Source organism: Trichechus manatus, unplaced genomic scaffold (genome assembly GCF_000243295.1).
Source record: "Trichechus manatus latirostris isolate Lorelei unplaced genomic scaffold, TriManLat1.0 scaffold00025, whole genome shotgun sequence".
NCBI lineage: Eukaryota > Metazoa > Chordata > Mammalia > Sirenia > Trichechidae > Trichechus > Trichechus manatus.
Window position 1 is genome coordinate 4,133,182 of NW_004443961.1, and position 14,051 is coordinate 4,147,232.

General features: G+C 42.2%; 1 protein-coding gene across 1 annotated transcript in view; it reads right to left on the reverse strand.

The window, feature by feature from the left end:
- Positions 1 to 9,687: 9,687 nt before the first annotated feature.
- The window catches only part of SPATA6L (spermatogenesis associated 6 like), a 54,649-nt gene continuing 50,285 nt past the window's right edge, over positions 9,688 to 14,051 (reverse strand). The window contains exons 13-14 of the mRNA XM_023728587.1: positions 11,810 to 11,906; positions 9,688 to 9,876 (exon numbers count right to left, since the gene is read on the reverse strand). Of these exons, the coding sequence (XP_023584355.1) occupies positions 9,787 to 9,876; positions 11,810 to 11,906 (187 nt within the window). The 3' untranslated portion in view covers positions 9,688 to 9,786. The remainder of the gene's footprint in view (positions 9,877 to 11,809; positions 11,907 to 14,051) is intronic.

Here is a 14,051-nt window from a genome sequence, read left to right on the forward strand (position 1 = left end):
AGTTACCCAGTCCGTCTGAGAAAAATGCTCTGAGTTCTTTTTTTTTTGAAACCTTTGGAATTATCCAGGATGCACCAGCCTCAGAGTCAAACAAGTGACAACCAAGTGGTAGAAAGTGGTAGAAAGAGCCTGAGAGGGTCCTTTTAACAGAACTGACCAAGGAGAGTCATGGCTGTTATTGAGAGTATCCAGGCATTCAGGGGTTAGGCTGAATTTGCACACATAACTTATCAGTCCTCTCAAATTATATCCCAATCATCCTCTTTTATGTCAGATAGCATTTACACTCTCGTATTTTTTCACTTATTTATAACTCTGGGTCTACCGGCTTCAGCTAACTTTGGGTCAGTCTGGTGACCACAGGGAAAAGGCCTCATTGTGTGATGCCTTTTGCCTACAAGGCCCAGGTCTCACAAAGGGGATTTTCCCAGGAACCGACGAAAATACCAAAACCAAAAATAACCAAACCTGTTGCCGTCGAGTCAATTCCGATGCATAGTGACCCTAGAGAGCCCTCAAAATATGCCTATAAAATATGGTCCAGGTTTTGACAGACCTGCAGCAATAAAAGTCAAGAAAATAATAATGAATGAAGCAAGACAGGTGGGATTTTTTTTTTTTCATTATGTTTAATGACGTGGATCTTCCCAAATTAATCCAAACCCCAATACATCACAAAACTACTCAAGTTATTACATATTCCAAAAGCAAAATACCTTGACTGCAATCCCGGCCCCACTATGATTACTCAAAACTGAAATAATTCCTCCAGGAACATAAAGTTAAAACAGGAACAATTTAAACAATAGAGTTAGCAGATCAGAAAGTGAGAAATAGGCAGGTAAACTTACTGAGGAAAACAAAAATGATTTTAAATAAGTATGAACATTTAAGTTCTTGTCCCTAAATTGAATTAAGGAGTTATGCTCAAACCATTAAAAAAAAAAACCAAAAACTGAACACTGAATGCCACCATGGCTATTTGAATAATAAGTGATGTGGGATACGGATTCCTTAGAGCTGATTTCCTCTAGCTGCTTATGCCCCCTTTATAAGTGGTCTTCTTTTTAAAAAAATGTACTATAGTCTTAATAATTTTAATGTCATCCAAGTATATTTTTATGTTTGATGACTACATAGAGGTGACTTCAAAATAAAAGACTGACAACAATAACTTCAGAGATATTGAGAACACGTTGTTGTAGTGCCGGCCTCCAACTCATGGTGACCCCATGCACGATGGAATGAAATGCTGCCCGGTCCTGCGCCATCCCCATGATCAGCGGCAGATCAGACTGTTGTGATCCCTAAGGTTTTCATTGGCTGATTTTCAGAAGTAGATTGCCAGGCCTTTCTTGCTAGCCTGTCTTAGTCTGGAAGCTCTGCTGAAACTGTTCAGCATCACAGCAACACACAAGCTTCCACTGACAGACGGTGGTGGCTGCGTATGAGGTGCATTGGCTGGGAATGGAACCTAGGCCTCCCACATGGAAGGCAAGAATTCTATCCCTGAACACATAAACCGGTTGCCATTGAGTCGATTCCAACTCACAGAGACCCTATAGGACAGAGTAGAATTGCCCCATAGGGTTTCCAAGGAGCGGCTGGTGGATTCGAACTGCCAACCTTTTGGTTAGCAGCTGAGTTCTTAACCACCACACCACCAGGGCTCCACGTAAGCACACATTATTCCGGGTAAGCACACGTAATTCAAGCTTATTGTCTGTCTTCCAAAGGTAAAATGCTTGGTAATATATCTTTATTTGGCTGAAATTCTGAGAAAAGGATAAATGAGTTTTGGTTTTAGAGTATTTCTGCTTTAATTTTTTATTTTGTTTTCCTAATTTACCTAATTGAACCAACTCCTGTGGTCACAATAAGGAAAAAAAACAAACAAACTTGGCTCTCACTAAAAACTGTAAAAACTAAAAGGGTTTTAGGGTATGGTAGAAGAAAATACTCAGGTATGTACACTATGAAGAAGGACAAAGGTTTCCATTTTCAGGCCCCGTCCTCTCTGGGTCTGTGCCCATGAAGATAAATGTGACTCTTTGTCTTCTTTCCCGTGCTCTTCCCCTTCACCCTCCCCAAACCGTGTAAGCATTTCATAAAGGAATCTTGCTCATTTAAAATCTGGCTTTGACAGTCACACTTGCAGAGCCAGAGCCTACATACTTAAAATAGTCCTTTTAGAGAAATAGTGGAGCCCTAATGGTGCAGTGGTTAAGAGCTCAGGCTGCTAACCAAAAAGTCAGCAGTTCAAATCTACCAGCTGCTCCTTGGAAACCCCATGGGACAGTTTTATTCTGTCCTATAGGGTCTCTGTGAGTCAGAATGGACTTGACGGCAATGGGTTTTTTTAGAGACATATTTGAGGAAGTTTTGTTCCTCATATAAATTCACTAAGAATTACTGGAAAAAGGGAGAGGTAGGTACAGAAGATGAACTATTTTGTAGTTTAAACTACAGTCTAAAGAAACTGGCCTTCTCTTATAAATATTATTATTGAAATCCAATTCATATCATACAAATTTAATAAGATCTGAATTCTCCAGATATAATGGTCCCTTTTCCTAGGATTTTAGTGGACTTCCTGTCAATTAAGTCGGACACTCAAAAGAAAAGAAACTCAAAAAAACAGATTTACCAAGAAGAGAATGTCAGGTTGACAGGCCTCTCCTGAAGGCCTCATCAAGGTATTCCTTTAAACAGCAGCTTCCTCTAGCTCATGTAAAATGTAAATTGATTTAAAAAACAAACAAACACCCAAAACTTTTCAAGAACATATCCACTGCCAAAAGTGAAGAACACCTGAAAAGGTATCTTGACATTTTCGTTAGAATTCTAAGACGTGCTTTCCAAATGAAAACACATCTGCTGCCCAACCATTATTATTTTCCTTTTCATGCTCAAAACAAGCACGCAAACCAGTTCAAACAAATTTTCCAGCTTGACAACAAATATGAGCCCCAAACAGCAAGTACTTTAATCAACAACTCTTACCTGGGTACAAAAGACTGAGTACAAGGTTTGATTTAAAAGGGGTTATATACCAGCAGTTTGACACAGAATACAAAAATGGTTGTTCATTTCCCTAAGGATGTGTCAGTGATTCGATCGGTGAGTTCTTCATGATCCTCCTTCAGCTTTCATTCATTTTCCCCTGCAAAATTTGAAAGATCACATCCTACATGTGGTTCTGAGAAAAAGGCCATCAATATGACCAAGTACATAAAGGTGAAAAAGATGATTTTATACTACCGTAATCTTGGTATGCTGGAGTCCTGGTGGTGCAGTGGTTAGGACCTTGGCTGCTAACCAAAAGGTCAGCAGTTCGAATCCATCAGTCACTCCTTGGAAACCCTATGGGGCAATTCTACTCTGTCCTATAGGGTTGCTACTAGTCAGAATCGACTGGACGGCAATGGGTTTGGTTTGGGTTTTTTAATCTTGGTATATGGCTTTTCCTTGGGACCACTTGGTCTCTGAGTCCCTCCTCCTAGATTCCCAGTATAGAATGGGACCATGTTAAGGCTAGCAGGACAAAGCAGCTCTATGGCCTTGAGGAAGTCACGTGACTTCTTCTGTATAATATCTGAACCAAAACCAAACCCATTGCTGTTGAGTCAATGCTGACTCATAGTGACCCTATAGGAGAGAATAGAACGGCCCCCACAGGGTTATAGACGCAAACTAGACTGTCACATCTTTCTCCCGTGGAGCAGCTGGTGGGTTTGAACCACCGACCTTTTGGTTAGCAGCTGAGCGCTTAACCACTGCACCACCAGGGCTCCTGTATAATATCCAAACCAAAACCCAAACCCACTGCCATCAAGACAATTCTGACTCATAGAGACCCTATAGACAGAGAAGAACTGCCTCATAGGGTTTCCAAGGCTATAAATCTTTTCGGAAGCAGGCTGCCACATCTTTCTCCCGAGGACCGGGCTGGTGTATTTGAACTGCTGACCTTTTGGTTAGCAGCTGAGCACTTAACCACTGCACACCAGGGTTCCTTTTGTATAATATCAGGGGCTGTTAATCAGAGTATCCACCATCTAGTGTTATTGTGAGGAGTTAGTACGCCCTTGGCTCAGAGTAAATGCTCAAAAACCACTGAGTGCTATTGAATGGAAATCTTAAACATCTCCGATCAGTTCTCTGGGGAAGGCAGGTGGAGAGACGGAAAACATCTGGGTCACTGATGTTGTCACCTGCTGAATAAATTCACGCTGGATATGCCCTACTGCCAGACTTCTTGGTACATGAGCTAATATCAACCTCTTTTTAAGCAGCTTCGTGTTGGTATTTTATTATTTGTACCTGAAATCTACCTTAATGTTATAAAGACCAATCAGGCAAGCATGTGGAGCAACTGGAACACTCATACGTGGCTGGTGGGCGTGGAAAATGGCACAACCACTTTGGGAAAACGTGTGGCAGCTTCTCATGAAACTAAACATACACCTAACCTCTGGAGCTCTGGTGGCGCAGTGGTTATGAGATCAGCTGCTACCCAAGAGGTCAGCAGTTCAAATTTACCTACTGCTCCTTGGAAACCATCTGGGGGCAGATCTCCTCTGTCCTATAGGGTTGCTATGGGTCAGAGTCGACTCAATGGCAACAGGTTTTTTTGGTTTACCCTCTGCCCCAGCAATCCTACTCCTAGGTATTTAAACAAGAGAAATAGAAGTACATGTCCAAATAAAGACTTGTGAAAGAATATTCACAGCAGCTTTATTCTTAAGACCCCCAAACTGGAAGCAGCCCAGTTATCTATCAATAGGAGAAGGGATAAACAAACTCTGGAATATGTATACAGTGAAATAAACCAGCAAAATGAAGGAGTGAATTACTGATCATGCAACAACAGGAATGAATTTCAAAAACATACATAACGTTCTGGAATAGGCAAAATTACAATGTGGTGGAAAAATAATCAAAACAATGGTTGCCTCTGACGGAGTAGGGTGGAGATTTTGATTTATTGGGAAGGGCCATAAAGAAACTTTCTAGGTGGTGGTAATGTTCTGTATCTCAAGAGGGGTTTGGGTGCACAGATGTGTGCATTTGTTGGAACTCATGAATGAATTTGTGCATTTCACTGTAAGTTGTATCTCAAAAGAATAAAATATAAGTATTGAACTCTTAGTTCATGGTATACATGCTGAATTTTCTGGAGGAAAATGTACTGATGTCTGCATCTCACTTTGAAATGCATCCAAAAATAAATAAGATGGATGGATGGATGGATAGATATATGATAAAGCAAGTATAGTTGAGTGTAGCATCTAGGTGGTGGGTATATTTATATTTGCTGTAAATTCTTCTGACCTTTCTGTATGTTTAAAATTTTTCATTTAAAAATTTGGAGAGAAGGAAGTATCGATAGACTAAAAAAAAAAAAAAAAATGTGGAGATAAAACACCAGTTGGATTCTCTCTCCTGGGAATGAGAGACATTTCCAACTTCCACACAGAGTTGGAAAGATGTTGGGAGATGAATTGAATTACTTGTAGTCTCTACAGAGAAGGTTTAAGGGCTCCTTGTCTCCCCAGAACGACTCTGGAATTCACTCTCTCCAAAGCCTGATTGTTTGGATCTTCCCCAGATTCACTAAACTATTCAGCATCTTTCCAATAAATGCCCTGTTTGCTTAAGACTAGTCAAGTACCCTGGGGTTTCCTACACCCACGAGAACCTTCACTAACTCAGCCTCCAGGATCCCCGCCTCACCAGGAATCCGTGACTCAGAAGTTGGGAGTCGGGGAGGGTGGTATGAAGGGCTCCAGGGAAGGTGGACTGGCACATTCTGAACCACTGCTGAGGACCCTTGTTGTGTAGAAAACCAATTTCTAAGGCAGGATTTACTAGTTCCTTTTCTTATGTTCTCTCTATCCGCTCACATCAGTCAGGGCTTTATGTAACTTCACATTACCCATGTTGAAAGTCAATGCAATTTGGCATTTGGTAATTATGTGGGCCCTGTTCCCTAAGTGGCAATTATGTGGGCTATGTTCCGTGTAACCACCTAATAAATGCCTAGATGACTGTTTTGGCAACCAGAGATTAAGTGGCCCAGAATCCGCCCTTTCATCTACCAAGCAGAACGTTCTAGGTAGAATCCTGCAGAATGGGCAATTACTGAGCTGTCCTCCACATTCCTCTGTGCGGAAGGTGGGGAGGAGTCCTGGCCAGCCATGGGGCAGGTAAGTGTGCCGGAAAGCATGAATGACCCTCAAACCAGACTTTCAGGAGCCTGACTACCATAAAGGCTTAGCAGGTCATCCCATACTCCTTTATCATTAAAAGGACTCAATTATTTTTATTTCGCTGGAAAGAAGGTCTACACAATACAACACTACCAGATCCTAGTGGAAGCCATTCCAGGGCAGTGTCCACAAACTGCTCCAGTTCCGAGGGGCTCTCCTCTGCACACCTGCTTGTCTCTCTCCAGGGTTCTTATATATCACATACTCTAGGTCTGGAGAGGCAAGACGGTGTCAGGGTTACGAGCATGGTCTCTGGAGCTAGATTTCTTGTTGATGTTGTTAAGTGCTATTGGGGCAGTTCCAACTGATAGCAGCCCTATGCACAACAGAACAGAAGACTGCCTGGTCCTGCGCCATCCTCACAGAAGCCAGACTATCTGGGTTCATATTCCTATCTCTGCCATTCACTGGCCATGTCACCTTGGGTGACGCACCTCTCCTCTCTGTGGCTCAGTTTCCCTATCTGTAAAATGGGACTAATGATACTACCTGCCTCATAAGGTTGATGTGAGAATTACACATTAACTCATTTAATACATGTGAAGTAGTTGGACCTCATTTAAAACACATGAAGTATTAGGAAGTCCCTGGGCGGTGCAAACAGTTACGGTTCTCGGCTGCTAACAGAATAGATAAAGGTTCAAGTCCACCCAGATGCACCCTGGAAGAAAGGCCTGACAATCTACTTCTGAAAAATCAGCCATTGAAAACCCTATGAAGCACAGTTCTACTCTGACACACTTGGGGTCACCATGAGTCAGAATCAACTCAACAACAACTGTGGGGTTTTGTTTTTGTACTGTTATTCTGGGCCTGGGTTAGGAAGGGAAAGAAGAGAATACCTAAGAAATGGTGACATCCCACAGTGTGGCTGTTAACAAACCCTCAGCATGAAAACTGCCTGGATAGAGGCTACGTCATCTTCAGAGATGGCCCAGCTCTTAGGGACCTCAATATTTGAAGAGAGAAGAGACACAGGCAGAGACTGGACTTACACGTGTGATCATCAGGGCAGATCAAAGGGCAAATACTTAACAGGGATAGACCAACTCAGTTGCCCTGGTTTGGCATTCCTCCTTCCACATAAACCAAAATATGTGGCAAAAATAGGTAAGGAAGGATGGCAAGAGGAAGGAAATCCAATTTATATGTAGAAAAAAATAAGACTTTGAAGTCTGAGAGAGACCCCCTAGGGTTTCCTTTGCACAGAAAGGAGTGAATCACTGCTTTCCAACTGACACCAAAAGAAATATCCAAAGAAGGCAAGGAGCTCTTCGGAGACTAGAAAGAAAACAGAGCAACTGCATGAAGACTCGGAGCGTGAGGCCTTTGCTCAGGGAATTCAAACATTTATGCAATTGTCAGGGCCTCTTCCTGAAGCTCAGGCTCTGCTCTGCGCAATTCCAGGGGGTGTCATTCACACAGACAACAATGCAAGCCCCAAACTTGTGCAGTGCACTATCTTTGCAACTGTACTACGTGGGAGAGAAAGAAGCAAAAGAGCTCTGATCCAAGACAAGAAGGGCTCTCAGGCCCTGGATCGTCAAGTACAAGCAGTCCCTGGGTTCCAAACGTCCAACTTACGTACAACCCATAGTTACAAACCAATCCCTGTAAAGTCTATTATATTAAAAATTCGAGGTACATACGATGGTTCATAATAACAAACGGGCTCTACTTTGTGATGCATATCAAAACACTATTATTATTATTATTATTATTATTATTATTACTGTATTATTGTGTTGAAGATATTTTAGTGTCTCTGGAAATGTTGCTTTAATGTTTTTTATGCATAGAAAGGTACATTATATACTATACACTAAGCAAACATTTGACTAACTAACGTTAGATACGAACCGTACCTGACCGACTTACGTACAAATTCGACCTAAAGACAGATTTAGGAATGGAACTGTTTGCAATCTGGGAACTGCCTGTACATTGAAGAGCCAAAAGGCCTGGCAATCTACTTCCAAAAACCAGCATATGAAAACCCTATGGATCACAGTCTGATCCATCACGGGGATGGCGCAGGACTGAGCAGCATTTCATTACATTGTGCATGGGGTCACCATGAATCGGGGCCAACTGAACAGCAGCTAACAGCAACAGCAACAAAAGAAAACAGAAGTCAATAATGGGAACTCAGATGTGTAGAGATTTCTCGTCTCCAAGCAACTCACTGAACTGCATGACTTTAGTTTCCCCTCCCAGGTTCCCAAGGTGCAACACGCTTAATGTGCGGAGACGATTCTACCATCACTCAGCCCAAAACTTGGGCCAAATTTTGCAAAATATTCCCCTACTATGAACTGAAAAAGATAAAAGCCTTGAAGGACCCAAATAACAGTATCCACTCGAGAGTTCCTTTGCAATAAATGTGCTTCTTCCCCTCAGTTTTTCTTCTACCCAACAGAAAAGCCACAAGTCAAAATTACAAAAGGACAGAGGTAGGTGAAAGGGTGATTTTTAAGTGGAAATACTCTTGCTGAAGATCAAAAATTGGATATAATCTGTGTTGGCCTAAATATAAGCAACACTTATTACATATACATACATACGTATATATACGTATAATCTATAGATTGTATATACACATACAGGATATATTGATATAATATACATATACGCAGAGTACTATTTGAAGAATTTATCCCTCCAGCTCATTAAATAAATAGAAAAGGGAAGAGGGAAGCAGATGGGGAATACCCCATTCAGAAACAACTGTCGTTCTTGTACTTCACATCCGTTCTCTTGGCACACCATGATCCCTGTTCCAACGACTTGCCACATATTCTTGAGTTGCCACCATTCTAGAGTTGCCTAGTTACCTCCAACATCCCCTCGTACAAGAAAACATTTTTTGAGCGCCAACCACAGTGGAGGGTCATCGGAAGCAAGGACAGCAGCAGGGGGAAGCGGGAAATCAGGTTCCTGAGTCAGGGCACAAGCCCAGTGCCTGTGGGTGAATTTATCTCAGTTTAATGTGATTCCACGGTATGGTGCTAAATGTGGGTGATAAGCAGTGGACAGTACAGATGGGGTCCCTGAGGCGCATTCTGGTCGAAGATGCAGACTTTAAACAGTCAGTGCAAATAAAAACGTACTAACAAACGGTGACATACTTTAGGAGAGAAAAGTGCAGGGCGCTGAGAGGGTATACCTGGGAGGGGCGGGGTGTCATGGAAGGTCATGAAACCTGACGGGTAAGAAGTTACCCAGGCAGAATTAGGAAGAAGTAGTCCAGAAAAAGACAGCAATATGTTCAAAGGCTCCAAGGCAAGAAAGACCAGAGGAGCTGTTCAATAAGGAGGAGGCAGGAGGGCTGGTTGACCCAAAGACCCTTATTATATTAAGGGAAGGAAAAACATGTTCTTATTCTTATGTCTCCTCCGCATCTCCCGTCGACCACACTTTCTAGTTATGGCACATTGACAGAAGGAAATGAAATTATTTTAGCCAATCAAGATAAGAAGAAACACTTAAGCTGCTTACTTACCTAAGACAGCAGTTAAAAATATCTCTGCTCACGCAGTGGGTATTTCTTCAGAGGGTAGCCTTGCCTTTCAAGGTTAGAATTTACTTCAGAGGTAAGAGCTTCCTATAACAAAAACAAATCCAGTAATTATATTCTTTGTAATGTAATAGAGATCAATGACCAGATATGTAGTTTCACATGTAAAGGCCTATGAATCCCATATATGCCATATATGTGGAGTTCACTATGTATATAGACATTTGTTTTGTTTTGTTTTTTTAATTTTAAAGGGATTCCATTACTTGAAAAGATCGCGAATTAACAAGACAAAGCCAACGACTTTGAAAAGACGAAGGAAAATAATTCACCACCCCCATCGTTAGGGCAATGAATTTATTCATTTGTAAGTGTCATTCTATAAATCTACGATATGTCAGCCTTTAAATAAGTCAAGGTAACCAATTCAACTACATGGTATGGCTGAAGCCAGCCGCTAGCAGCACTGTTAGTTAACTCTTCCTTTGAATTCTTTTGAAATGGTGAAAGGTCACTAGGCTAATTGCTGTACATCTGCAGCAGACTCAAAGTACTGGGTATACCTATCTATGGTATACCCTATAGAAATATTCCCCCACCCTCATGAAAGTCAAACAGTCAAAAACACTTTATTAAATTTTAGAAAAACATTCTTCCATGTTGTGGCCTTACACAGACCACAAGCACAGCTGAGTCCGTCTCTGGACGGGGTTCCAGTGTGTAGCAGCAGGGAAAGATACTGAGGGCCAGCTAATGAGGGCCAGCAAGACTGTCTTTGCTCAGTCCTTTGAAAGCATGGTTGTCATGGACTGAATTGTGTCCCCCAAAAATATGTATTGAAGACCTGGTCCCTATACCTGTGGATGTGATCCTGCTTGGAAATATGAGTTTTCTTTGGTTTGTGTCTTAGTTATCTAGTGCTGCTATAACAGAAATACTACCAGTGGATGGTCTTAATAAACAGAAGTTGCTTCTGTCATAGTCCAGTAGGCTAGAAGTCCAAATTTAGGGTGTCAGCTCCAGGGAAGGCTTTCTCTCTCTGTTGGCTCTGGCAGAAGGTCGTTGTCATCAATCTTCCCCTGGACTAGGAGCTTCTCAGCACAAGGACCCCGGGTCCAAAGGACTCACTCTTCTCCTGGCACTACTTTCTTGGTGGTATGAGGTCCCCTGTCTCTCTCCTCACTTCTTTTATATCTCAAAAGGGATTGATTTAAGACACAACCTAATCTTGTAGATCAAGTCCTGCCTCATTAACATTACTGCCTCTAATCTGGCCTCATTAACATCATAGACGTAGAATTTACAACACATAGGAAAATCACATCGATGACAAAATGGTGGACAATCATACAAAACTGGGAATCACAGCCTCGCCAAATTGATACACATTTTGGGGGGACACAATTCAATCCATAACAATTTGTAAATGAAGTCATACCAAAGCAGAGTGGATCCTAAACCCAATCACTTCTGAGTTATACAAAAAGCAGAACAGATATGGAGACACACGAAGGGGGAAGACAAACATCATGTGAGGCTCATCTACAGGCCAAGGAACCAGCAGACTCCAGACACTGGGAGGGAGGCTCACAGAAGAAAGGGACACAACTGAGAGCCTGCTTGGACTTTTAGCCTCCAGAACTATGAGAAAATACACTTCTGTTCTTTAAAGCCACCCATTTGTGGTATTTTTGTGGCAGCACTACCAAACTAAGATGACCATGCTCTCTCCCTCCGCAGGACTCCTGATGGATGCTTGCTCTGCTCCAAATCAGCTGCTCTTCATCCTTCAGTCTCAGCTGGACTGTCTCTTCCTCAGGAAAGCCTGCCCTGACTCAACCAAGTCAAATACCCCTATCATACACTCTCAGGACACCACGCACCATCATTTGTAACCATCACCATTTTATATTTATTTCTGTGGCTACATGATTAATGGCTGTCTTCCCCACTAGCCTGTAAATTCCAGTTCCCATTAGTATTTTGTCAGCAAAGTTCGTGTTTGATCCGAGGCCCTTACCTTGGTTTGGTTTGGCTGTTGAGCTCTGTGGGATGTCAGAAGACTGCATACTCTCTCATGGATCTTCTTCCACATGGACTGAAAACTAGGGTGGAACCTGCCCAACAGAGTAAACAGAATGGAGTGTTATGTAGCTACTAAGTAGGATACTTAGGGCATATAACAATATGTGTTATCTGTAACTTAACAGTAACAAAAAACAGCAACATGCAAAATGGCACACAGTGTGATTTCAATGTCTTTCTTATCCTACTTATAGGAAAATTAAGGGAACTAAAAACAACCAAGATGCTAAGAATGGTTTAGTTTAGGTATATGGCTATGAGTGATTTTTTTTCTTCCTTTTACTGTGCTTTTCATATGTTCCTCTAATGAACAAACGCTGCTTTAACTTTTAAAAATTTAATCTAGAAAATTTAATACAAAATTTAACCCCATCTGTTTTCCACTACAGGGATTAGAGAGCCCTGGTGGCCCGGCTGCTACCCTAAAGATCAGCACTTCGAATCCAACAGCTGCTCCTTGGAAACCCTAGGGGGCAGTTCTACTCTGTCCTGTGGGTCACTATGAGTTGGAATCGACTCGATGGCAATGGGTTTAAAGTGAGTATATTTTATATTGCATTTATTTTAGGCACCTCAGACCCAACTTAATCACAAGACTTACACTGCCTTTCAGTTCCTCAAACATTGAGCATTTTCTCCGTTCCATAAGGCGATCAACTTTAGAAAAATCAGCCACTGAAAACCCTGTGGAGCCCAGTTCTATTCTGACACACAAAGGGTCATCATGAGTCAGAACTGACATGACGGCAATTGGTTTGGTTGTTTTTTCTTAACAAGGATTTTGCCAATACTGTTCCCTCTATCCAGAATGCTGCCACCCACAATCCCCATCCCTACTCTTGTAAACCCTACCCACCCTTCAGATGGCGGTTCAGATATGGACTTCTCAGGAAAGTCCTTCCTGAACCCCCTCCTAGAGAGGAAGTCAACGTTCCCATCATCTGCACCTGGAGTTCCATTCACCCCTCATTCAGAGGACTTCCTCCAGTGGATGTTCTGTCATTATTTGGTTAATATCTGCTTTACTCCTAGACTGAAATTTTCATGAGGGCAGGGACTGTGCCTTTTTGGTTAATAGCTCATCCCAGGGTCTGGCAGGTATTAAATACCACAACAGGTATTCAATAAACATTTGTTGAGTGATTGAATGAATGAATAAATTCATTCATATTTGGGATGGAAAAACCCAGAAAACAAACCCATTGCCATCGAGTTGATTCCGACTTATAGTAACCCTGTAGGACAGAGTAGAACTGCCTCATAAGGTTTCCAAGGAGTGGCTGGTGGATTCAAACTGCTGACCTTTATTGTTAGCAGCCATAGCTCTTAACCACTGTGCCACCAGGGCTCCATTCAGGGTGGGGGGAGTACCAAATCCTAAATTCTGAAGTATAACTAAGCGAAAAGTGTACATAGCAATGTGATAATGAAAACTATGGGCACTGTTTTCTAAAAATGCCTGAAGAATTTGGATGAAATCATTCTCTTCAATGAATGTACAATAAACACTGGAAATGATGGGGACGTTTCAGTAATCCACTTGTCATTCTGGCGTGCCCCACCAATGCCCTCCTGTGCAACTGCCATGCTGCTCGGTCCTAGGCCCACTCCCGAACCACCCATCCCTCCTCACTCTGTAACAAACATGTCCCATCGGTTTCCAGGGAGACGAGACCAAGAGTACAACTGGATTTACACAAGCCCATTACCACCCGCAGGAAAACAACTCCTTCGGCTCTGTGACTAATGCTGCAATGAACACTAGTGAACAAGCATCTGCTGAGTCCCTGCTTTCAAGTCTTCTGGGTATCTACCTAGCAGTGGAATTGCTTTTAATTGTACTTCTATTAAATGGGTCGTCTGTCAGTTTGTCGTACTGTGGGGGCTTGCGTGTTGCTATGATGCCAGAAGCTATGCCACTGGTATTTCAAATACCCGCAGGGTCACCCATGGTGGACAGGTTTCAGCAGAGCTTCCGGACTAAGACAGACTAGGAAGAAGAACCTAGTGGTCTACTTCTGAAAAAATTGGCCAGTGAAAACCTTATGAATGGCAGTGGAAAATCATCTGATATAGTGCCAGAAGATGAGCCCCTCAGGTTGGAAGGCACTCAAAATACAACTGGGGAAGACTGCCTCCTCAAAGTAGAGTTGACTTTAATGATGTGAATGGAGTAA